General features: G+C 43.5%; 1 protein-coding gene across 1 annotated transcript in view; it reads left to right on the top strand.

Moving 5' to 3' along the window:
• Positions 1 to 26,972, top strand: part of TTLL5 (tubulin tyrosine ligase like 5) — a 482,374-nt gene that overhangs the window by 378,786 nt on the left and 76,616 nt on the right. The window contains exons 30-31 of the mRNA XM_030213729.1: positions 1,632 to 1,695; positions 10,363 to 10,553. Coding sequence (XP_030069589.1) covers positions 1,632 to 1,695; positions 10,363 to 10,553 — 255 coding nt within the window. The remainder of the gene's footprint in view (positions 1 to 1,631; positions 1,696 to 10,362; positions 10,554 to 26,972) is intronic.

Below are 26,972 nucleotides of genomic sequence, written 5' to 3'. Positions count from 1 at the left end.
TCCCAGTGTCCCGGCCTGCTGGCTCAGTGAGTTTAACCCTTTGTGTACTGTGTGTATTGTATTCCTGCCTCTGCCAGTGTGTTTGTTGGATGGGCCCCGCTCCCTCTCGGGAGGGGAAGCATTCTCTCTGATTGTTTGTTGATTTATGGCACTCTCTGCTGGCTCTACAAGCTTAACCCTTTGTGTTCTGTGTGCCTCTGTCTACAGTGGGTTTGAGGCAAAGGCTTTCTGCCTTCCTTTTGTGTCTGGTTCCTCTGGCTTCTGCCTGGGGCTCCTACCCTGGTGGGGGGGGGGGGGGTTGCTGTGTTAATTCCCCTGTCCTGCGCTAGTCCCCTGGGTGGGCTTGGCCCGCTCTGGTCCTTTGTTTCCCCCTCTGCCCTATTGCTGGTGTTCAGCGCGTGTCTGGCATCTTGGGGCCCTCTGGGTTCTTTCACCCCTCCCTGTGTGTGATTGGGTTCCAGTTCAGCCGTGAGGCTCGCACGAGTGACTCTGTGTGCGTGGGTTCCGGTTCGGCCGCGAGGCCCGCCTGTATGCCTATTTCCCTTCTTCCTGAGGGACTGTGGGGAGGGGTAGCTTAAGGGGTATTGTGTAGCTGGGGTGTGCGGTGGTGGGTCGGTCTCCCCTTGGCCTGGGTCGGCGCCCTGCTGGCCTCGGCCAGGGCCCAAGGGCTCACTATCCAACCCAACGGATTACACCAAGCACATTTGATGCCAATGCTTCAGAGGTCGGAGGAGTGGAATTTCTGCTTCAAAGATATGGTAATCCAGGTGAAAGGCCACTGTTCCACTCTGCACGAGGTGTCAACTTGACCACCTAACCATGCTTCCTCTGGAAGTAGCAGCCAATAAGTTTTTCAGGCACAGTACTACCCTTGGCACTTCCAACAATTACATAGTATCATAGTTGATGACAGATAAAGACTTTCATTATTCATCCAGTCTGCCCAACCAGATAAACTCAGCATATGATACAATGCAATATAATTTATTTATTTATTTATTTATTTATTTATTTATTTATTTATTTGTAGCATTTGTATCCCACATTTTCCCACCCATTTGCAGGCTCAATGTGGCTTACATTTGCCGTTATGGCGATTGCCAGTTCCGGACTTTAGATATGCACATGATTTTGCAATCAAGTGCATACATACATGGTAGAAGAATGCATTGTAATATATTGTAAAAGGGGTACACTTCTACCGCTAGGGTGAGGGCACCACCAGACTTGCTGTGCCCGGACTGCTGGATCAAACACTGCTGAGACAGGGACTCGGGAACAAGAAGGATTTATTAGCAGGGGAGTTCAATCCCCTAAACTATGCTATAATGTCCATCAGGGTAAGGCCCCCTGTTCAGAAAAATACGAACAAACAAAAGAAAAGAATAGGACAAGCAATCCTCAGGATATAGCCTCTCCTGATAGAAAACACAGTCCTTGGAATGCAGTCTTCACAAACATTCAGTGTTAACCAGGCCCAAACCCTCAGCAAACATGCAGCTCCCCTAGAGTTCAGGCCCCATAAAGCTTTTTAACTTATCCCCTTTCCGCAGGACAGTTCACCATCCCACAGTCCAGCCAGTCTCCCTGGCTGCTTCTTGGATCAGAAAACAATACATCGTCCTTAATAGTCTCTGCCCCTGTTCAGAAATAGCCAGCTGCTTGCCCTTTCCTCCATCTTGGATAACCCTTGGGGTAAGTAGGGCTGTCAGTTCCTCCCCACCTCTCAAGGCCTCCTTCTTAGGGCCTTCTCCCATACCTTCAGGGACTGCGTATGGCCACCTTTTCGGTCTCCCACTCCATGGAAGCTGGCTCTTCTTCCTGAGGCTGCTGTAGGGCTGGACTCCTCCTGTCCTCCACATACTCCATGACCTCTCTCTCCTCATATATCTCCTTTTTCCTTTGATGACCCAAAGCCTCCAGGAAGTCTTCCCCCCTCGTCTCACAAAAGTACCTCAACCTGCACTACCCCCAACTGTAAAGGTCTCAAGTACAAAACTTATTATGGATCCAATTTCTCCTTCCTGGGCAGCTGTCTATGGAACGCTCTCCCTAGACCTATCCGAGCAATCCATGACCACCTACCATTCAGGAAAGCACTAAACCCCTATTTATTCAAGCAATCCTACCCAAAGGACCCAGATTAATCTTATGAACCCATCTACCTTACATATACCAAAGAGAAAACGACATTGACCCAGACTCTATCTCCTACCTTACCTTCCTCTCTATCACCTGTCTCTACCTACCCATCCATCCTATTACTATGTTATACTTCATTTCCTACTTTACATAACAAAATTCTGTGTTACCTATTACTATGTAAGCCGCATTGAGCCTGCTTTTAGTGGGAAAATGCGGGGTACAAATGTAATAAATAAATAAATAAATATATATATATATATTGATGGTGAAGCCAGGGAAACTGTACTTCATCCTTCTATCTCCCCCTAGTGGGGAGAGGAGTACCTAGCTCACCCGGCCTCGAGCCCATGCTCCCCCTGCTGGGCAGGGAGATCCCTTCCCCTTTTTCCGGATTCCCCTCTTCTCTGCCTCTTGCAAGGACTTTTGGGACCTGTAGTTCAGGACTCAAATGCTTCTTTGGGGAATACAGAATATCAGCCTTGTCACAATATGCATACTTGATGTTGACCTGTCCTTGCCATTTTCCAGGCACAGACAATAAAAGTCTGCCCGTGACTGGTCTACAGAAGTTGCTGTCAAAGCCCACTCCAACCCATCCTGATCTGTGTAGTCATAATCGGGGCACAGACTGTAGACATTTGCCAATTACTTTAAAGATTTATTTAATAGATCTTTAGAGATGGGAAAGGATCTGCGAGATTGGAGACAAGCGGATGTGGTTCCTCTTTACAAAAGTGGAGACAGGGAAGAAGTGAGAAACTGCAGACCTATAAGTCTCACATTGGTGGTAGAAAAAATAATGGAGTCGCTGCTGAAAGAAAGGATAGTTAACTTTCTAGAAGCGAATAGGTTACAGGACCTGAGGCAACATGGCATTACCAAAGGAAAATCCTGCCAAACAAATCTTATTGACTTCTTTGACCGGTTGACCAAAGAATTGGATGAAGGACGTGTGCTAGATGTAATCTACTTGGACTTCAAAGCCTTTGATACGGTCCCCTACAGAAGACTCGTGAATTAACTGAAAGGGTTGAAGTTAGGACCAAAGGTGGTGAACTGGATAGGAAACTGGTTGACCGACAGGTGGCAGAGGGTGGTAGTAAATGGAATCCACTCGGAGGAAAGGTAGGTGAGCAGTGGAGTTTCTCAGGGGTCGGTGTTGGGGCCTATTCTTTTTAATATATTTGTGGGAGATATTGCTGAAGGCTTGGAAGGAAAGTTGTGCCTTTTTGTGGATGACACGAAAATAGCCAATAGAGTGGATACCCTGGAGGGAGTAGAAACAATGAGAAGGGGTCTCCGAACCTTAGAAGAATGGTCGAGGGTCTGGCAGTTAAAATATAATTAGCTAAACAACCAGAAGAACAATCAAATATACTTTGAGTCTAAATAATCACTACTAAATCTCAAAATAAATTTCCAAAATTCAACACTACCATCTCCATACAGCGATCAAACAATAAAATTTATATTGTGTATTAATGTGGTCAGTCCATACCCATTCCAGCCATTGTATTCCAAAAGGAATATGCGTTAGTGTCACGAGGCAACCATCATAGCACATTAAGAGGGGCATAATCGAACGGAAACGCCTAACTCCATGGGCTTTTATCTCTGAGAACGGGTCTGTGAAGGGGCGGGCCGAACCGTATTTTCGAAAAAATGGACGTTTTTGAGCTGGGCGTTTGTATTTTTTAGTGATAATGGAAACTAAAAACGCCCAGCTCAAAAACGTCCTAATCCGAGCCATTTGGTCGTGGGAAGGGCCACGATTCGTAGTACACTGGCCCCCCTGATATGCCAGGACACCAACTGGGCACCCTAGGTCAGTGCGGTGGACTTCAGAAAAAGCTCCCACATGCATAGCTCCCTTACCACGGGTGCTGAGCTCCCAACCCCCCTCCCCCAAAACCCACTACCCACAAATGTACAACACTACCATAGCTCTTAGGGGTGAAGGGGGCACCTACATGTGGGTACAGTGGGTTTTGGAGGCCTCCCATTTACCAGCACAAGTGTTACAGGTGGGGGGGATGGGCCTGGGGCCACCTGGCTGAAGTGCACTGCGGTACCCACTAAAAGTGCTCCAGGGACCTGCATACACGCAGGCCTCTAGGACTTGTTGCTGCTGTATAACATTGGCACGCCAGTTGACACCTGAAGACTAATCTCTCCGAAAACGTCCTTTATTGGAATAACCGCGTTTACTCACAGTTAACGGCAGATCAGAGGTTGTGCCCCACTGGCAACGAGTCTCCCTGGTACTGAGACGAGCAGTAGGTCAGAGCTGGCAGAATGCTGTACAATGCCCTCTTTCAGCCACATTCAAGGTAAGAACTAAGTTCTGTAACGTGGCTAACACAGAAAAGGGAACTAAAACTGGCTTAAAAAAATGGCCACTACCGCATGGACTACAACGGGAAACACAACAGGGCACACTCTGACCCAGTAGGCAGGGGGAAAAGCACCATGGGAGAAGAGCCTACCAACTACCAACATCGTGAGACTGTAACACAAGCTAATGAAATCACGGAGCCCAATACCCTACACCCAACACAATGCAATGCTGATGTGACCCTGTACTGCACCCGAGAGCCACATCTCACCCAGGGAAAGACTGTGACAGGATCGAACACATTCTGCTGTCATGGAGGTGGGTACGGCATTTGAGGCTGGCATACAGGCTGGAAAAAAAGTTTGTAAAGTGGGGTTTGTTTGGTGGGAGGGGGTTAGTGACCACTGGGGGAGTCCGGGGAGGTCATCCCCGATTCCCTCCAGTGGTCATCTGGGCAGTTGGAGCACTTTTTTGGGACTTGTTCGTGAAAAAAAGGGTCCAAAAAAAGTGACCCAAAATCGCGGTAAAAACGCCTTTTTTTCCATTATCAGCAAAAGACGCCCATCTCTCCTCGGCTGATAGCCATGCCCCAGTTCCGCCCCCACCACGCCTCCGACACGCCCCCGTCAACTTTATTCATTTCCGCAACGGAGTGCAGTTGGAAACGCCCAAAATCGGCTTTCGATTATACCGATTTGGGCGCCTTTGCGAGATAAACTTCTATCTCCTGATTTAGGTCACACTATAGGCGTTTTTCCCTTTTGAAAATAAGCAGGTAATTGTTTCACCTCCTTAAGTAGTGTATGTACATACTGCAAAATCAACCTGGACCTTATTCAATATTGACAGGCTTACCAAACCCTTTTTAAGCAGATAATTCTAACATATATTCATACATAGATAATACAATCAAATCTGTATAATTGGGTACCTCGTTCTTATCTAAGCTGCATATCAAGTAAATTAGACACCACACCACACTGTAGCTGAGGCGCTGATCTTATGTGGTTCAGTCCTTAAGATGAAAGTGCTAGAGAGAATAAAAATTTGTATGACCTACTCCTTATTATACTTCCCTTTGGGGTATATTGTGCTCACTTTCCCATTATTTTACACATGATTCATTCATCCTATTCATTATCTCATATTCAAATCGTCAATCCCTTTAAAGAATGAATAGGGCAAACTCAGGAGTAATGTCAGGAAGTATTTTTTCTCAGAGAGGATGGTGGATATGTGGAATGTCGGCCCGTGGGAAGTGGAGTAGATGAAAACGGTAATGGAATTCAAACATGCGTGGGATAAACACAAAGGAATCCTGTTTAGAAGGAATGGTTCCACAGAATCTTAGCGGAGATTAAATGGCGACGGTAATTGGGAAACAAAACTGGTGCTTGGCAGACTTCTACGATATACGCCCTGATTGTGACTGAATAGATAAGGATGGGCTGGAATGTGAATTTTAAGGGGCTTCAACATTAGCTTCAGAACTTAGTACAAGAAGAGTGCTGGGCAGACTTCTACGGTCTATGCCCTGAGAATGGCAAGGACAAATCAAACTCGGGTATACATATAAAGTATCACATACCATGTAAAATGAGTTTATCTTGTTGGGCAGACTGGATGGACTGTACAGGTCTTTATCTGCTGTCATTTACTATGTTACTATTTGCTGTCTAAACACTACTAATTTTTATTCTGATTTTATTCTCTTACCATATAGGAATCCTTTTGTGTATCCCACACATTTTTGAATTCCATTACCATTTCTTCTCCACCACCTCTCATGGGAGGGCATTTCACGTATCCACGACCCTTTCCATGAAAAAGTACTTCCTGACATTACTCTTAAGTTGAGTAACACCTTCCAAATATTTATATGTCTGTATCATATCACCCCTACCCCTCCTTTCCTTTACTGTATTCATATTTAAGACATCAGGTCCCTTTTCATATATCTGGTGGTGCAAACCCCACACCATTTTTATTGCTTTTCTCTGGACCGCTTCAAGTCTTTTTATGTCCTTAGCGTTATATGGCCTCCAAAACTGAAAACAGTATTCCAAGTGAAAGGGACACTAGATATGGTATATTTAGATTTCATCAAAGCCTTTGACACGGTTCCACACCGGCGACTGATAAATAAATTGAGTGCTCTCGGCATGGGTCCTAGAGTAACTGATTGAGTTAAAATTTGTTTGAATGGAAGGAGACAGAGGGTAGTGGTAAGTGGAGCTTGCTCTGAAGAAAGGGATGTTATCAGTGGAGTACCGCAGGGATCGGTCCTTGGGCTGGCTCTTTTTAACATCTTTGTGACTGATATTGCAGAAGGGCTGTCTGGTAAGGTTTGTCTCTTTGTGGATGATACCAAACTCTCAACAGGGCGGACACCCTGTAGGGTTTGAATGACATGACGAAGGACCTAGTGAAGCTGGAGGAATGTCCGATATTTGACAACTAACTACTACTACTTACCATTTCTATAGCGCTACTAGACATACGCAGCGCTGTACACTTGAACATGAAGAGACAGTCCCTGCTCGACAGAGCTTACAATCTAATTAGGACGGACAAACGAGATAAGGGAATATTAAAGTGAGGATGATAAAATAAGGGTTAGGAGTTAAAAGCAGCATCAAATTTAATGCTAAAAAATGCAGGGTCATGCAGTTCGGTCACAAGAATCCAAGGGAACGATACAACATAGGAGGTGAAGTGCTTCTGTGTACAAAGGAAGAGGGACTTGGAGGGTGATTGTGTCTGATGACCTTAACGCTTCTAAACAGGTAGAAAAAGCGACTGTCAAAACCTTCCGGTTTTAAGGATGCTTGGGTGCATAAAGAGAGAGATGACCAGCAGGATAAAAGAGATGATAGTACCCATGTACAAGTCTCTGGTGAGGCCCCATTTAGAGTACTGTATGCAGTTCTAGAGACCGCACCAATGGAAAGATAAAAGTAGGATGTAGTTGGTCCTGAGGGTGGCTACAAAATTGGTAAGCAGTCTTGAACACAAAAAGTATAGGGACAGGCTTATGAACCTCAACTTGTATACGCTGGAAGAGAGGAGGGAGAGAGGAGATATAGAGATGTTTAAATATCTCAAGGACATTAATATACAGAAGGTGAATCTTTTTCAACTGAAGGAAAACTCTGGAACGAGGGGACATACAATGAAGTTAAGAGGGAATAGGCTTAGGAGGAATCTTAAGAAAATATTATTTCACAGAAAGGGTGGTGGAAGCGTGGAATGGCCTCCCAGTGGAGTTGAGGACTGTGCCAAAATTAAAGAAAGCATGGGATAAGCACGTGGGATCCTTTAGGAAAAGGAAGAGTTAAGGGTTAAAGAGGATGGGCAGACTGGATGGACCATTTGGCTTTTATCTGCCGTCATGTTTCTGTGTTTCTGTGACCTCACTAACGACTTGAACAGGGGCATTAACACATCCTTTCTTGAGCTGGTTATACCTATCTATGCAGCTTAGCATCCTGGCTGTGGCCAACCGCCTTGTCGCATTGTTTTGTCAACTTGAGATCCTCGGACACTATTACCCCAAGGTCTCTCTCCTGAACTGTGTTCTCACCTCCTATTTCGTACTTCTCCTTTGGATTTCTGCATCCTTAGTAAACCTGTAGTGCCAAAAACTACACAAAAGAAAGCAGCAGGCTGTTCAGATCTCTAGCACACTTACAAATGTATGATGAGATGGTATTTTTAGAGGCATGGAAATTTGTCACAACAGACAAGTTGGTACTGAGAAATAGCCTCTCAGGGATGCAGACTCAATTTTTCTGACTGCCAGGTACTACTTCAAGGCACCCATTCCAGCTAGGGTTACCATATGGCTCCAGAAAAAGGAGGACGGATTGAGCCAGCCGGGTTTTACTTCCATCGCTTTCAAGCGATGGAAGTAAAACCCGGCTGGCTCAACTACTTCCATTGAAAGCAATGGAAGTAAAACCCGGCTGGCTCAATCCGTCCTCCTTTTTCTGGAGCCATATGGTAACCCTAATTCCAGCATCAGACTGTATTCAAGGCAGTACTCCAGTCCCTGTTGGAAGAGGTACCAGTGAAAGAAAGGGGACAGGGATTCTACTACAGATACTTTCTGTGTGTCCTGTCCTGAATGTCAGAGAGCTGTTTGTTTCTGAAACAAGAGAAATTCAAAATGAACTCCATGGTAATAGTCCTGCCACTCTTCTGTCAAAATAACTGGCTGACCTCTCTGTCTCGAGAAACCTATTCCCACATACCTATTCATCCCCAATCTTTGGAGGCTTCTGTACTTCACATTTCTGACATGACATTACTAATATTACATCGGGAGGAGAGGAAGGGGGTGGGGGATGTCACCAGTGAAATACCTTGCAGGAGCTGTAGCACACCTTTGCTTAACAATTTGCTGATATTGGGATTGTTGCCTCATGCTGCCTCACAATCTCTTTAAGAAATCAGTCAACACACTCCAAAAACTTGGCTTTCTGATAAATGAAGAGAAATCCAAATAACACCCCAGTGCAAGCTAAACTCTTCATAGTAGCCCATCTTGAAACCCAACAAGAAAGAATATAGCTTCCAGAAGGCAGAGTATTCATGTACGATACTTCCTTTCAGTGACAGCACACAGCATCCTCAAGATATGCTTAGGATATATCTTGGACTTTGGTTGTTATGTGCTCAAGTGGCGTCTCAAGTTCCACTGTGATCATCACCATCAGCTGCTGTCCAAAAAGATCTGTGCAGTGCAGACTATGAGATGATCCTTTCATTAGTGGGCAGACGTCTGGAGATGGCATTCCCTTTTCAAGCACTAACCAGCCAAGGCTGGTTTTAGAATCACTGTTCTAGACCCTTGGTCTTCACTCGCAGCCCTTGAGGGCTGCCAGCAGTTTCTTTCAAAATATATATACCTATATACACACAGATGAGAAAGATTTGCTTATAGTGGGAGCAATAGGTATGCAGATGTCTCATGCGTTTTCATTAACCTAATATCCAAATGCAAAAAATATAAATCATTACATTTCTGTACATAAACCCAAAATAAAAAATGTGATTAAAAATGATGTGTGTCCAGAAACCTTGTGCCAATCACTGCAGACTCATATATGGTAACAGTTCATTATAAATTCCACTTGCTAACAAAAGAAAGCAAAATATTCACTTATCTGAAGATTTTCTACACAGTAGCATAGCAGAAGGTCAGATCCAGTGTTAAACCTCTTTAGGACCTAAACGTCAATAGTATTGCAGCACTCATATGATGGATCAAGTGTGACCTCATTCCCCTACTGTCTATGGAGAATCCAATTACAGGTAAACAGCTTCACGTTTCATGTATGTATGTCCTGCACACAATTTTATAAGAGGCCTTTGCCATTTGTAAAGCATGCTTTATAAGATTAGCTCCAAAAAGTACTCAGATTTTCTTAAGAGCATTGGAAGTCTTTGTTGGAACCTCTCTTATATAGGCATATAGGTGCCTGTATTGCTTTTATAAAATACCTAATTATTGAAAACGTTACAGGTGTTTGTGTCATAAAGGTTTATATCTAGAGGTATTTTTAAAGTATTCCATTGCATTTGAGGACATAGTCATGTGCTTCTGGGGAGTAGTGACGGGAGTGATCTGATGGTTGATTCTTGTTTATCATTTCTTCTGTATATGTAGTAGAGTTGTTTGCACATGTGGGCAGTTTGGAAGGCCCAAAGGATCACTCTTTGTAAGTGTCCTGCAGTTGAGTATGGACCATAGTGGGCTGGAGTCTATAGAACCATTATATAGTAATATCTTTCTGCACTCTGCTTTTTGCTTTGAACCCCAGAGGTGCCTTACTAGTACAGTTTGCTAAAGGCTATGCTGATTTTCTCCTATTTTCCAGGTTGCTGCCAGCATAGCCCCAACCGGCAGCGTGTGGGGTCAAGTGGAGGACATAAGGACCGTGAGGACATTGCCTTGCATAATGCCACCCACATCCAGTCCACCATCACCACAGCACTACAGAGGCTGACTGAGAAGCAGGCAAGCAGGCAGTACTCCTCTTCAAGCCAGATAGGTCTCCTCACACAGCAGGTATTTGCAACTGTTGCATTCTACTATCTCTGCAGGGTGAGGGGACAATTGAGGAAGCTGGTCTCACTCAATTTTTACATAACTGCCTTCCAGGAAAAGTGAGAACATGAGTTTGAGCTTTGCAAAACACAAACGTTTAGGGTAGTTAAATTTAGAGAGTTCCCTATATTCCTCGGGATCGGGGTCCTATTTGGGTGCATAACAGACAGTCAAAGTGTTGATTACGTGATGTTGATTTTGCAGTTTTTTAACTCGTGGTATTTGTTTATTTTGTACATCTTATATTTGACTGCTTTTTTGCATATATGTGCCATGTAGGGGCATTTTTGATATAATGTCTGTCTGATTTGAACATTTTACAAAAAACCTCCGAAATCTGTCATTTTCAAAAAAGAAAAACGTCTATCTTTTTTTTTTTTTTTTCTTCTGAAAATACTGTTTTGAACGAGGTTTTGTGATTTGACATTTTGTTTTTTGGTCCATTTTTGAAAAATAAAAAAAAACATCCAAGAGCAAAACACACAAAATGGATGTAGGAAGAACCAGCATTTTTAGTAGACTGGTCATCCTGACATCCCAGGAAAGCAATAGGGCACCCTAAAGGGCACTGCAGTGGACTTTATAAAGTGCTCCCAGGTACATATCTCACCATTGCTCCCTTACCTTGTCTGCTGAACCCCCTAAACCCACTACCCCCAACTGTACACCACTACCAAAGCCCTTGCAGGTGAATGGGACACCTATATGTGGGTACGGTGGGTTTCTGGTGAGTTTTGGAGGGCTCATAGTTTCCTCCACAAGTGTAACAGGTAGGGGGATGGATGGGCCTGTTTTTAATCACATTTTTTGGAGGTGGGAGGGGGTTAGAGATCACTGGGGTAGTAAGGGGAGGTCATCCCTAATTTCCTCCAGTGGTCATCTGATTATTTAGGGCACCTTTTTGTGCCTTATTCATTATTAAAACAGGTCTATCTCAAAATGTTTTAGTTTTAGTCCTGGACGGTTTTATTTTGTTTCTTTATGGCTGAAAAACAACCAAGTGTTAGGAACGCCCAGATCCTGCCCTTAACACGTTCCTGACACACATCCCTTGTGATTTGAACGCACTTCTGACGGACTTCATAGAAGACATCTAAACATTGGTTTTGATAATACCAATTTGGAAGTTTTTGCGAGAAAAATGTCCAAATGCAAATTTATGCCACTTTTTGGACATTAAGGAGTGCCTCCCCAAATTGAAGATGCCAGACCCTATTTAAACATAACTCTGCCTGCATTGCTGCCCGATAGTAGATCTGCAAATTGGGTAGGCCTACCATAAGGATTCCAAGATGTGTTTTGTTTCCTGCAGAATTTTCAATCTATTTGATTCCAAGGCCCTCCGTAATATACAATGCTACCCCTCCACCAATTCAATCCACCCTGTCACTATGATATAATTTGTACCCTGGTATGACAGTGCACATTGGTTATCCTCCTTCCACTAGGTCTCAGAGATGCCTATTATATCTAATTTTTCATTTAGTCAATATATTCTAACTCTCCCATCTTATTACTTAGACTTCTGGCATTCACATACAGACATTTCAAACGATGTTTGTTATTCCTATTTACATCTTGCTCGGCAGCTGACAGTGTTAATTTGCAATCTTTTGTCTGTTTTTTCATTTAAAGACACCTGGAGGGGCATAATCGAACGGGGCACCCAAGTTTTCCTGGACCCTTCCTCGCAGGACGGCTCCGTGAAGGGGCGGGGAAACCCGTATTATCGAAACAAGATGGGTGTCCATCTTTCATTTCGATAATGCGGTCGGGGATGCCCAAATCTCAACATTTAGGTCAACCCTAGAGATGGTCGACCTAAATGTTGAGATGGTCGACCTTAGAGATGGTTGTCCCCGGTTTTCGGCCATAATGGAAACCGAGGACGCCCATCTCAAAAACGACCAAATCCAAGCCCTTTGGTCGTGGGCGGAGCCATAATTCGTAGTGCACTGGTCCCCCTCACATGCCAGGACACCAACCGGGCACCCTAGGGGGCACTGCAGTGGACTTCAGAAATTGCTCCCAGGTGTATAGTTCCCTTACCTTGGGTGCTGAGCCCCCCAAACCACCACCCAAAACCCACTCCCCACAACTGTACACCACTACCATAGCCCTAAGGGGTGAAGGGGGGCACCTACATGTGGGTACAGTGGGTTTCGGGTGGGTTTTGGAGGGCTCACATTTACCACCACAAGTGTAACAGGTATGGGGGGATGGGCCTGGGTCCGCTTGCCTGAAGTGTACTGCACCCACTAAAACTGCTCCAGGGACCTTCATACTGCTGTCATGGAGCTGCTGAGTAGGATATTTGAGGCTGGCAAAAAAAAAATTTTAAGTTTTTTTTTTTTTAAGGTGGGAGGGGGTTGGTGACCACTGGGGGAGTAAGGGGAGGTCATTCCCGATTCCCTCCAGTGGTCATCTGGTCAGTTCGGGCACTGGTTTTGAAGCTTGGTCGCAAGAAAAAATGGACCAAGCAAAGTCAGCCAAGTGCTCGTCAGGAACAACCTTCTTTTTTCCATTATCGGCTGAGGACACCCATTTCTTAATCACGCTCCAGTCCCGCCTTCGCTACGGTGCTGACACGCCTCCGTGAACTTTGGTCGTCCCCGCGATGGAAAGCAATTGAGGACGCCCAAAATCGACTTTCCATTATGCCAATTTGGGCGACCCTGAGAGAAGGACGCCCATCTCCCGATTTGTGTCAGAAGATGGGCGCCCTTCTCTTTCGAAAAATAAGCCTGCTGGTCTACTATGGCCTCTATTGTAACCTCACCATCAGGACACCCTATCTTCCCTGTTATGGTGATATCTTTGAAAGATAGCTTGTTCCGAACCATGCATTTTTGAACGACAGTCGGCCTTCCCCCAGATTCTAGTTAAAAACTGCTCTATCTCCTTTTTAAATGCCGATGCCAGCAGCCTGGTCCTACCCTGGTTAAGGTGGAACCCATCCTTTCAGAATATGCTAACGCTTCCCCAGAATGTTGTCCAGTTCCTTATAAATCTAAAACCCTCCTCCCTGCACCATCGCCTTATCCACGCACTGAGGCTCCAGAGCTCTTCCTGTCTCTTGGACCCTGCACATGGAATGGGGGAGCACTTTGGAAAATGCTACCCTACAGGATCTGGATTTGAGCTTTTTACCTAAGAGCCTAAATTTGGCTTTCAAATCCTCTCTCCCACATTTTCCTATGTCATTGGTACCCACTTGTACCAAGATAGCTGGCTCCTCCCCAGCACTATCTAAAATCCTATCTAGGTGATGCATGAGGTCCGCCACCTTTGCACCAGGCAGGCAAGTGACCAGGCGATCCTCATGTCCACTAGCCACTCAACTATCTACATGCCTAATAATCAAATCACCAACTACAACAGCAGTCCTATCCCTTCCCTTCTGGAGACACATCCTTGGTGCGAAAGTATATTGCAACCCTTGGTGGGCTGGTCCTGGCTACAGGATTACTTCCAGCTGCACCAGGGTGATGCTGTCTTTTTAGAAGACCTCCCTCAGATCCTAAAGGTTTGCTACTCTAGCCTCAAGAGAACTGTTATTTGAGACTGTGTAGTGGTGTGGTTCAGTAAGTTACTGAGGACATATTTGTTTAAACATGCATGGGGCAGATTTTGTCCATTTCCTTGTATAATCCAATGCTTGTAAATGTTGTCTGTTTTCTTTTATTATATATGTTGATTTGTGATCCACCTATTTTTTAGACGGATCAACATTTTTTTAATAAATAAAAATAAATTAGAATTGAACTTAGTTGCACCATATTTTTCAAAGCGATCTAAAAATTATATATAATCATCTGTCAATCTAATCTTCTCAGAAAACCATGCCAATGACATTTATTTATTGAAGAATGAATGCAGATAACAACCATATGGCCTCTCTAGTCTGCCCATCTATGCCATCCTTCTCCCTCAGAGATCCTATGTACTTCAGAACATAAGTACATAAGTGTTGCCATACTGGAACAGACTGAAGGTCCATCAAGCCCAGCATCCTGTTTCCAACAGTGGCCAATCCAGGTTACAAGTACCTGGCAAGATCCCAAAACAGTACAATACATTTTATGCTGCTTATTCTAGAAATAAGCAGTGGATTTTCCCCGTCCATTTTAATAATGGGCTGTGGTCATGAAAGACTCCAGAGGAAATTGGAGAGTCATGGGATAAGAGGTAGTGTTCTATTGTGGATTAAAAACTGGTTAAAAGATAGAAAACAGAGAGTAGGGTTAAATGGTCAGTATTCTCAATGGAGAAGGGTAGTTAGTGGGGTTCCCAGGGGTCTGTGCTAGGACCGCTGCTTTTTAACATATTTATAAATGACCTAGAGATGGGAGTAACTAGTGAGGTAATTAAATTTGCTGATGACACAAAGTTATTCAAAGTCATTAAATCGCGGGAGGATTGTGAAAAATTACAAGCGGACCTTACGAGACTGGGAGACTGGGCGTCTAAATGGCAGATGACGTTTAATGTGAGCAAGTACAAAATGAAGCATGTGAAGCAGCAGCACACTTCTGCTCAGTGTGCTGCTGCGGCTAGGAAAGCGAATAGAATGTTGGGTGTTATTAAGAAGGGTATGGAGTCCAGGTGTGCGGATGTTATAATGCCGTTGTATCGCTCCATGGTGCGACCGCACCTGGAGTATTGTGTTCAGTACTGGTCTCCGTATCTCAAAAAGATATAGTAGAATTGGAAAAGGTACAGCGAAGGGCGACGAAAATGATAGTGGGGATGGGACGACTTTCCTATGAAGAGAGGCTGAGAAGGCTAGGGCTTTTCAGCTTGGAGAAGAGACGGCTGAGGGGAGATATGATAGAAGTGTATAAAATAATGAGTGGAATGGATCGGGTGGATGTGAAGCGACTGTTCACGCTATCCAAAAATACTAGGACTAGAGGGCATGAGTTGAAGCTACAGTGTGGTAAATTTAAAACGAATCGGAGAAAATTTTTCTTCACCCAACGTGTAATTAGACTCTGGAATTCATTGCCGGAGAACGTGGTACGGGCGGTTAGCTTGACGGAGTTTAAAAAGGGGTTAGATAGATTCCTAAAGGACAAGTCCATAGACCGCTATTAAATGGACTGGAAAAATTCCTCATTTTTAGGTATAACTTGTCTGGAATGTTTTTACGTTTGGGGAGCGTGCCAGGTGCCCTTGACCTGGATTGGCCACTGTCGGTGACAGGATGCTGGGCTAGATGGACCTTTGGTCTTTCCCAGTATGGCACTACTTATGTACTTATGTACTTATGAAAGGTAGCTACGTCATGCAAGGTTCCACTTTAGGAGTCATGGACTAAGAAAGGGATCTAGGTGTCGTCGATAATACATTGAAACCTTCTCAGTGTGCTGCTGCGGCTAAGAAAGCAAATAGAATGTTAGGTATTATTAGGAAAGGAATGGAAAACAAAAATGAGGATGTTATAATGCCTTTGTATCGCTCCATGGTGCGACCGCACCTCGAATATTGTGTTCAATTCTGGTCACCGTATCTCAAAAAAGATATAGTGGAATTAGAAAAGTTGCAGAGAAGGGCGATGAAAATGATAAAGGGGATGAGACGACTTCCCTATGAGGAAAGGCTAAAGCGGCTAGGGCTCCAGCTTGGAGAAAAGGCGGCTGAGGGGAGATATGATAGAGGTCTATAAAATAATGAGTGAAGTTGAACGGGTAGATGTGAAGCGTCTGTTCACGCTTTCCAAAAATACTAGGACTAGGGGGCATGCGATGAAGCTACAATGTAGTAAATATAAAACGAATCGGAGAATCTTTTTCTTCACTCGACGTGTAATTAAACTCTGGAATTCGTTGCCAGAGAATGTGGTAAAGGCGGTTAGCTTAGTGGAGTTTAAAAAAGGTTTGGACGGCTTCCTAAAGGAAAAGTCCATAGACCATTATTAAATGGACTTGGGGAAAATCCACTATTTCTGGGATAAGCAGTATAAAATGTTTTGTACTTTTTGGGATCTTGCCAGGTATTTGTGATCTGGATTGGCCACTGTTGGAAAGAGGATGCTGGACTTGATGGACCTTTGGTCTTTCCCAGTATGGCAATACTTATGACTTTTCCTTTACGAAGCCATCCAAACCTTTTTTAAACCCAACTAAGCTAACAGCTTTTACTACATTCTCTGGCAACGAATTCCAGAGTTTAATTACATATTGAGTAAAGAAATATTTCCCCTATTTGTTTTAAATTTACTACTTTGTAGCTTTATTGTGTGTTCCCTAGTCCTAGTATTTTTGGAAAGAGTAAACAAGCAATTCACATCTACCCATTCCACTCCACTCATTATTTTATAGACCTCTATCATATCTCCCCTCAGCTGTCTTTTATCTAAGCTGAAGAGCTCTAGCCACTTTAGCCTTTCATCATAGGGAAGTTGTCCTAGCCCCTGTATCATTTTCGTCACCCTTCTCTGTACCTTTTCTAATTCCTGTATATCTTTTTTGAGATGTGGTGACCAGGTGACTGTATTCAAGACGCAGTCGCACCATGGAGCAATAAAAAAGGCATTATAAGGCCCTCATTTTTGTTTTCCCTTACTTTTCTAATAATACCTAGCATTGTATTTGCTTTCTTAGCTGCCACCACACACTGAGCAGAGGGTTTCAATGTATCATCAATGATGACGCTTAGATCCAGTGGTGTGCTGGTAAATGTTTAACAACAGGCTCTCTCTCCGGTCCACCTCTGCGCCCCCTCCCCCGTCCACCTCTGCGCCCCCCCCCCCCCAAATTGTATAGCTGGCTATAGCCGGGGAGAGAGCCTGGGGGGGGGGGCAATACATTACTCCAGGAAAAAAAAATTAAATGATCCCAGGTTCCAATCTAATTCATGTTTAATGTGGGATAAAATTCCATGAATAAGTAAATAAATATAAACTTTTAATGCTGAGCACCTGATTCTCAAAGTGGACATATTCCAAACACTATAATGAAAATAAAATGATTTTTTTCTACCTTTGTTGTCTGGTGACTTTGTTTTTCTGATCATGCTGGTCCAGTATCCGATTCTGCTGCTATCTGTCTTCTTAACTCCGTTTCCAGGGCTTCCTTTCCATTTATTTCTTTACTTTCCGCCTTTCTGCTTCATTTCTTGCCCTACATCCGTAAGTAAAAGCTGGGTCCTCCACAGACTTGACTGTCCAGTGGATCCAGCTTCTGCCTATTTTCTTCACCCATGTGCAGTTTTTTCTCCTCTCTTCGTTTTCCCTCATCTCATCTCCTTCCTCACTCTTCCCTCCTCTCCATCCATGTCCAGCAACCCTCCTCTCCCCTGCCCTCCCCATCCACCCATGTCCAGCAACCCTCCTCTCCCCTTGCTCTCCCCTCCATCCTCCCATGTCCAGCAACCCTCCTCTCCCCCTGCCCTCCCCTCAATCCACCCATGTCCAGCAACCCTCCTCTCACCCCTGCCCTCCCCTCCACCCATGTCCAGAAACTCTCCTCCCCTGCCCTCCCCTCCATCCACCCATGTCCATCAACTCTCCTCTCCCCTGCTCTCCCTCCATCCATCCATATCAGCAATTCTCTTCTCTCCCCTTTACCCCTCTATCCATCCATACCCAGCGATTCTCTTCTCTCCCTTGCACCCCCCCCAGCCTCCCATACCCAGCGATTCTCCTCGCTCCCCTGCCCCCCTCCAGCTTTCCCTACCCAGCGATTCTCCTCGCTTCCCCGATTACCTCCGTCGAAGCGGCCGCGTTATTGGAAGCCCTGCCTGTCTCTAGCCTTCCCTTCGAGTTCGTTCTCTCAGTCCCGCCCTCGCGGAAATAGGAAACGATGTCAGGGCTTTCAATAACGCGGCTGCTTCAACGGAGGTAATCAGGGGGGTGAGGAGAATCGCTGGGTATGGGTGGCTGGAGGGGGGCAGGGGAGCGAGGAGAATCGCTGGTATGGGTGGCTGGAGGAGGGGCGATTCGGGTGGCGCAGGCAAACGAGGGCAGTGGTGGGAGGTGAGGTAAACGGGGTAAGCATGGATTGTAGCACCCTCCTGCCATGCTTACCTCGTTTACCGGAGCCGGTTCGCTCTGCAGAACAATCGGCTCACAAGATGTTAAAAAAATTTAACAACCGGCTCTTGCGAGCCGGCTCTAGCACACCACTGCTTAGATCCCTTTCTTGGTCGGTGACTCCTAATGTGGAACCTTGCATTACATAACTATAATTCGGGTTCCTCTTTCCCACATGCATCACTTTGCACTTGCTCACATTAAACGTCATCTTCCATTTAGATGCCAAGTCTTCCAGTCTCGTAAGGTCCTCTTGTAATTTTTCACAATTCTCTCACGATTTAACAACTTTGAATAACTTTCTATTGTCAGCAAATATAATTACTTAACTAGTTACCCCCATCTGTAGATTATTTATAAATATGTTGAAGAGCTATCTACCCTTGTCCATTGCGAATACTGACCATTAACCCTACTCTCTGTTTTCTATCCTTTAACCAGTTTTTAATCCACAATAGGACACTACCCCATATCCCATTACTCTCCAATTTGTTCTGGAGTCTTTCATGAGGCTCTGTAATTTTGTTCTTTATAATAGTCTCTGCCATTTTGCCCAGAACCAACCTGAGGTTCACCAGTCTATAATTTCCCAGATCTCCTCTGGAATCTTTTTATGTTTAAATCATTTTTACTGACAAGAATCCAATATATATTTTATCACAGCGCCAACTGGCCACTATGACTCAAGTATGCATACATTTGTCTTTTTTGTATGCTAACAACAGAGTCTACCCCCTCTCTCCCCCCCCCCTTTCTTCCCTTCCTCCCCCCTATTCCTCCACTCTGTTGGTCTGTGGGACACTTTACGAACAGTCATTCTTCTCAGAGTCTGAGGGTTGACCTGATCTCTTAATACTCCGTTTCAATTTATGGAGTATTCTCTGTTTAGCCAGTGGTTGAAGTGTATTCCAAAATCTCTCCCAGACCCTCCGGAAGGAGGTCAAATCCTTCGTCTTAGAATCTGTAATCCCACACAACTCAAGATGTAATAACTCAATCATTTTAGATGTCCACAAGTCTCTGGTGGGTGCCTGCGCTTCCCTCCAGTTGAGTAAAATTACCTTTTTCCCTGTTAACAGTGCCTTTTGCAGAAAACCAACACACCCAGAAAGAATAGGTTTTGCAGTGGTGTAAATGTCAAATAAGATATGTGGATTGGCATTCACTTTTCTCTTCCAAACACGCCCAACTTCTGTCAAAATGGAATCTTTTTTAAAAATCAGTGTTGCATTGACCACCTTTCAATCTTCTGGTACCTTTCTTGATTTTAAAGATAAATTACATATTACTAAGAATAGTTCCGCAAGTTCATTTTTCAATTCTGTCGGTACTTGGGATGAATACCATCCGGCCCAGGAGATTTGCTACTCTTTAATTTGTCAAATTGCTCCATTACATCTCCCAGGTTTATAGAGATTTCATTCAGTTTCTCTGACTCGTCAGCTTTGAATACCATTTCTGGCACCGGTATCTCTTCTAAATTTTTCTTGGTGAAGATCAAAGCAAAGAATGCATTTAATCTCTCGCTATGCCTTTGTCTTTTCTGAGTGCCTCTTTTACCCTTCGGTCAGCTAGCGGTCCAACCGATTCTTTTGCTGGCTTCTTGCTTTTAATATTCCTAAAAAAAAATAAATTTTACTGTGTGTTTTTGCCTCCAACTCAGTCTTTTTTTCAAAGTCTCTCTTTGCCTTCCTTATCAGCGCTTTGCATTTGACTTGCTTGCTTGCATTCCTTATGCTGTGTCTTATTATTTTTATTTATTTATTGCATTTGTATCCCACATTTTCCCACCTATTTGCGGGCTCAGTGTGGCTTACAATAAGACTTGAATAATAGAAATACATTTGTTACAAATAAGTTATGGGTTACATTGAGCAGAGTTGTGCGAGGCATTCGAATATCATTGGTAGTGTAACAGTGGGACAACAACATAGAAACATTAGAAAGAGACAATGGGAAAAAAGGGCATTATTAGGCGCCTAGACATATAGTGTACATAGTTCATAAGTACATAAGTACATAAGTAGTGCCATACTGGGAAAGACCAAAGGTCCATCTAGCCCAGCATCCTGTCACCGACAGTGGCCAATCCAGGTCAAGGGCACCTGGCACGCTCCCCAAACGTAAAAACATTCCAGACAAGTTATACCTAAAAATGAGGAATTTTTCCAGTCCATTTAATAGCGGTCTATGGACTTGTCCTTTAGGAATCTATCTAACCCCTTTTTAAACTCCGTCAAGCTAACCGCCCGTACCACGTTCTCCGGCAATGAATTCCAGAGTCTAATTACACGTTGGGTGAAGAAAAATTTTCTCCGATTCGTTTTAAATTTACCACACTGTAGCTTCAACTCATGCCCTCTAGTGGACGAATGTATGGTTGACTGGATAAGGGATGATGGATCGGATGTGGATGTGTATTGCATTGTGGACAGTGAGTGGTCTCTATGTGTTTTGGCTCTTTCCATAAGTTTGTTCGAACAGGTGTGTCTTCAGTAGTTTGCGGAAGGAGGCTTGTTCGTTGATCATTCTTAGGTTGCGTGGTAATGTATTCCAAGACTTCGTGCTCTTGTAGGAAAAGGTTGACGCGTGTATCGTCTTGTATTTCAAGCCCCTGCAGGTTGGGTAATGAAGGTTGAGGTGAGTTCGGGATGATCTTTTGGCGTTTCTGGGTGGTAGGTTTATTAAATCAGACATGTACGCTGGGGCTTCACCGTAAATGATCTTATGGACTAGTGTGCAAGTTTTAAAAGTAACGCGGTCCTTGAGTGGAAGCCAATGTAGTTTCTCTCGTAGTGGTTTTGCCCTTTCATATTTAGGTTTTCCGAAGATGAGCCTGGCTGCTGTGTTCTGGGCTGTTTGAAGTTTCCTTAGTATTTGCTCTTTGCAGCCAGTGTATAATGAGTTGCAGTAATCCAAGTGGCTAAGGACGAGGGATTGCACTAGGCTGCGGAAGACGAATCTTGGGAAGAATGGTCTAATTCTTTTTAATTTCCACATGCTGAAGAACATCTTCTTGGTTATGTTGTTTGCGTGAGTTTCGAGTGTTAGGTGGCGGTCGATAGTCACTCCAAGGATTTTTAGCGTTTCTGAGATTGGAAGTTTTAGGTTTGGTGTGTTTATCACGTTGAATTCTGTTGTGTTGTATTGGGAGGTGAGTATCAGGCATTGGGTTTTTTCTGCGTTCAGTTTCAGGCGGAATGCATCTGCCCATGTATTCATGATGTGTAGACTTTTATTGATTTCGCTGGAGATTTCTTTGATGTCGTCTTTGAATGGGATGTATATTGTCACATCATCGGCGTATATGTACGGGTTGAGGTTATGGTTTGATAAGAGTTTTGCTAAAGGGATCATCATTAGGTTGAATATAGTTGGAGAGAGAGGTGATCCCTGTGGGACTCCACATTCAGGTATCCATGTCTTGGACGTGGTTGAATTTGATGTGACTTGATACGAGCGCAGGGTTAGGAACCCCTTGAACCAATTCAAGACATTTCCTCCGATGCCAAAGTATTCAAGTATGTGTATTAGGATTTCATGATCAACCATGTCGAAGGCGCTGGACATGTCGAATTGTAAGAGGAGTATATTGTTGCCGGTTGCAATTCTTTGTTTGAATTTGGTCATTAGGGTGACTAATACTGTTTCTGTGCTGTGATTCGAACGGAATCCTGATTGGGCGTCATGCAGTATTGAATGTTTGTCTAGATAGTTTGTGAGCTGTTTGGTTACCATACCTTCGGTTAGCTTGGTTATTAGTGGTATGGATGCAATTGGCCTGTAATTGGTTATTTCGCTCGTGTTTTTCTTTGTGTCTTTAGGAATTGGTGTGAGTAGGATTTTTCCTTTTTCTTTTGGGAAGAGTCCATTTTGTAGCATGTAGTTTATGTGATTTGTTAGGTTTGTTATGAATTGTTGAGGAGCAGTTTGCATGAGGCTATTTGGACATATGTCTAGTTTGCAGTTGGATTTGGCATATTTTTTGAGAGTTTTAGAGATGAGTTCTTCTGGTAATGGTTCAAATTCGGTCCAGGTTCTGTCTGCTGGGTGTGTTCCTTCTTCTGGATCTAGGCAGTCTAGGAGAGTGGTGTATTCTATAGTGCTGGCGGGTATTTTTTGTCGTAATTGTACAATCTTCTCCTTGAAGTATTTTGCAAGGGTGTCAACACTTGGTGTATCTTTGCCGTTGGTTGTAACAGGTGTGGTGTCTAACAGTTTGTTCACGAGGTTGAAGAGTTTATGTGTGTCTTTGTAGTTTGGTCCTATTAATGTTTTATAGTGCAGTCTTTTTGTCTGCTTGATGGTGTATTTGTATTTTCTTCGAAGTTGTTTCCAGTCGTTTAGTGTTTGTTCATCTCTCTTTTTATTCCAGGCTCGTTCCAGTCTCCTGACCTGTGTTTTCAGTTTTTTCAGCTCTTCGTTGAACCATGGATTTGCGTTTTTCCTGTGTGATGTTCTGGTTTGGACTGGGACGATTTTGTCTAATGTTGTTGTGGTTATATCGTCCCATTCTTGGAGGAATTGGATGGTGCCAGCGTTTGCAGTCCATTCATTCTGGTAGATCTGTTGCCAGAATGTTGTGGGGTCTATTTTTCCTCTTGTTGTGTAGGTTACTCGCTCATGTTTGTTGATTGTGTTTGGTTGTGTTTTTTGCCAGTAAAGTGTGACATTTGCTTTATGGTGGTCTGACCATAGTGTGGGTGTCCATCTTGTGTTGGTGAGTGTGATAGTTGAGTTCGGTTCGAGTCTATTTGTTATGATATCTAGTGTGTGTCCTTTTTCGTGTGTTGGTTGTAAGTTGGGTTTTTGCAGATCCCAGAGTTGTAGGAATTCTTTGAATTCTCGTGTGCTTGGTAGGGTGTCATCTTCTAGGTGTAAGTTGATGTCTCCTAGTATGAGGATGTTTGAGGTTGATACGCAGGTATTTGAGATGAAATCCATGAGTTGTGTTTGGGCGTCTTGCCATTTTCCTGGTGGCCTGTAGAATAGGATTGTGTTAAGGTGTCCTATTAGACTTGGATGGTTGATTCTTGTCGATGCAATTTCAAGTTGTGGTGAGGTAGATTCGCCTGTGATTGTGATGGTGAATTCAGGTTTGTATATTAAAGCTATTCCGCCTCCTCTTTTTTCTCCATTTCTTGTCCAGTGCGTGATTTTGTATTCTGGTGGGCACGTTTGTAGGATAGCGGGGTCCGTAGGACTATGGAACCAGGTTTCTGTGATAAATAAGAGGTCTAGTTTGTCTGTGGTGATCCAATCTAGTATGTCTATCGAGTTGCTTACTGCTGATCTTGCATTGACGTATCCTATTTTGATTTGGTGATGTGGTTCCAAGGCGAGGTTAGATGTGTTTATTTTTATTAACTGTCTGTGTCTTCGATGGTTGAGTTTGTAGTTGTCATTGTTTTCCCTGTTTTCTCGTGAATATTCGGGGTTTGTTCCTGTTGGTTGGTTGTTGTGTCTTTGATTTGGTAGGTTGTTTAAAGGTTGTGCATGGGATTGGTGATATGTAAGTAGGTTGTTGTGGTTGTTGTTTTGGCTGTGCATGGTGTGTGTGTGAGTGTTGTGCGGATTGTGAGTAGTGGAGTTGTTGTTGTCTCGGTTTAGTGTTGTGTTTGCGTGTGAGAATATAATGATACACTGGATGGTGATGAGCGTAATGCTGGTGTTCATTTCTATGTGTTGGGTGTTGTGGCAAATAAGTAATTGGTGTATATTTGAGCAGTACTATGTTGCAATTGCTGTTGAGCTTGGTTACAATTCAAGCGAAGTAGTGCTAACATTTCCAGTTAATCTAGCAACAATTTAGTTCAAAGCTGGCAGCAGTTCGGTGCTAGGCAGGTGCAGTGCTACTTAACTTTGTATTTAAGTATGGCGACAATTTAATTTAATTTAGAGCTTGGTAACAGTTTATTGCTGGGCGAGCCTATTCTGAATGCTTGCCAACAGTTCACTATTAGGCAAATGAGGTAGTATTTGGATTCGTGTTAGTCTTAGCAGCAATTTTAATTGAAGCGTGGCAACAGTTAAAGGTGCTATTTTTCAGTTGGTTCCTTCTTTCATTTTTGGAAGGATTTTCTTTTAGCTCTAATAGCTTCCTTCACCTCACTTTTTAACCATTCCCCCTGTCGTTTGGTCTTCCTTCTTCCTTTTTTAATAGATGGCATGTATTTGGCATGGTCTTCCAGGATGGTATTTTTGAACAGCATCCACACCTGATGTACATTTTTGACCTTCACAACTGCTCCTCTAAGTTTTTTTTCACCGTTTTTCTCATTTTATCATAGTCTCCTTTTTGAAAGTTAAATGCTAACATATTGGATTTCCTGTGTGTACTTATTCCAGTGCCGATATCAAATCTGATCATATTATGATCACTGTTATCAAGTGGCCCCAGCACCATTACTTTCACCAGATCATGCACTCCACTAAGTACTAGGTCTAGAATTTTTTCCTTCTCTTGTCAACTCCTATACCAGCTGCTCTATAAAGCAGTCCTTGATTTCGTCAAGGAATTTTACCTCTTTTGCATGCTGTGATGTTACATTTACCCAGGCAATATCAGGGTAATTCTCTCGCAGGCTTTCTGTTTCTGATGTACCTGAAAAAGTTGTTACTATGAGTTTTAGCCTCTGCGGCATGTTTCTCTTCATATTTTCTTTTAGCCTTCTTTATTAATGCTTTGCATCTGACTTGCCACTGGTTATGCTGCTTCTTATTTTCTTCATTTCGGTCCTTTTTCCATTCTTTGAAGGACATTCTTTTGGCTGTAATAACCTCTTTCATTTCAGCTTTTAATCTTGCTGGCTGTCGTTTTCTCTTCTTTCCACCTTTGCAAATATGTGGAATGCATCTGTTCTGGCCTGCCAAGATGGTATTTTTGAATAACCTGATTCAGTGTCCTAGCTTTTGCAGCCAATCCTTTTAGCTTCTTTTTAACCATTTTCCTCATTTTATTATAGTCGCCCTTTCAAATATTAAATGCAGCTACAATAGATTTGCTATGCGGGTTCATCCCAGATAGCAGCTCAAACTTGATCATGTTACAATCACTGTTTCCTAGGGGACCCAACACTGCCACCTCTCACACTGTTCCCTGTATGCCACTAAGGACCAGATCCAAAATGGCTCCCCCTCTTGTCAGTTCCTGGATCAGGTGCTCCATGAAGCAGTCGTTTATTAAATCTATTATTATTTATTTGGATTATCTAGAAATTTGATCTCCCTGGCACTCCCTGATGTAACATTTATCCAGTCAATATTGAGGTAGTTGAAATCTCCCATTATTATAGTGTTGCTCAATTTGCCAACTTTCCTCTGCTATTCAGAGGAAATGATGCACAAGTTGAAAGGATTGTTTGTTGCTTGTTTATTTTTGAATAGTCTATTAAAACAGTCATGAAAATAGAAAGGAATTGAGCAGATGTGGTAGAGGGGGTGGGGAGAGGATGGGGAAGGGGGTTTTATACCAAGGATATGTGGATGTGTTTGAGAGTGGAAATCTATGCCAGGGTGAAGTTGCATGAGAGAGAGAACCAACCCTCCTCCATCGTTGATCCTACTTCATCCATTTCCTGCCCTTTCCTCCATTTCATCCTTCCCATTCCCTGATGTCATCCACTTGTGTATTCACCTTCGTTCCTTCCCACCCTCCCCCAACCAAAGTCTTAAGAAAAAGTAAATCAATTACCAAGATACATAAGAGAAGTCAGAACTCAACTATTTGTGTAAATTAAGTTTTTATTTATTTTTAAATTTATTCAAATATTCTACTGCAGAAATCTTGCTGCTGAATTTTCTGACTCTTGCTGCAGCTTTTTCCAGAAGCTGGAACTTTTATCTGTGCAAAGAAGAGTGAGAAAAGATGATAGTAAGCCAGTAATTGAAAGTTATCCCTGGCCCCCATGTTTTTTCTGCTGAATATGTTCATCCTTCCATTGAATTTAATCCTATTCTTCACCTGTTGGATTAAAATGTGTGAACCATTTGCTTGTGTGTTTAATTTACGGGAACATTGGACACTAAAGGGTTAAGGTGAAAGAGTTTTAGAGTAATTTGTGTGGCTCAATGAAAAATGTAAAGAGCAGTGGTAGAAGAGGGGAAGGAGTAGGAAGAGTCTAGGGAACGAGGATAGTGCAACATATTCCCTGGGGCTCTGTTCTTTCTTGGCATGAACCCCTTCTTTAGGCTTCTCTTTCAAGCTGGCATGGAAACTGCCCTCAGGCTCACTTTCCATTGTGGGAAAAGCTCTACCTTGGTGCTTCATTTCCATACCCCCCACCTTCCCACTTCCCCTCCACACTGTCACAGGCCCTGCCCTTAGATTCTTCTTCCATGTTGGT

Source organism: Microcaecilia unicolor, chromosome 9 (assembly GCF_901765095.1).
Source record: "Microcaecilia unicolor chromosome 9, aMicUni1.1, whole genome shotgun sequence".
Taxonomy (NCBI): domain Eukaryota; kingdom Metazoa; phylum Chordata; class Amphibia; order Gymnophiona; family Siphonopidae; genus Microcaecilia; species Microcaecilia unicolor.
This window is presented reverse-complemented; position numbering and strand designations above follow the sequence as displayed.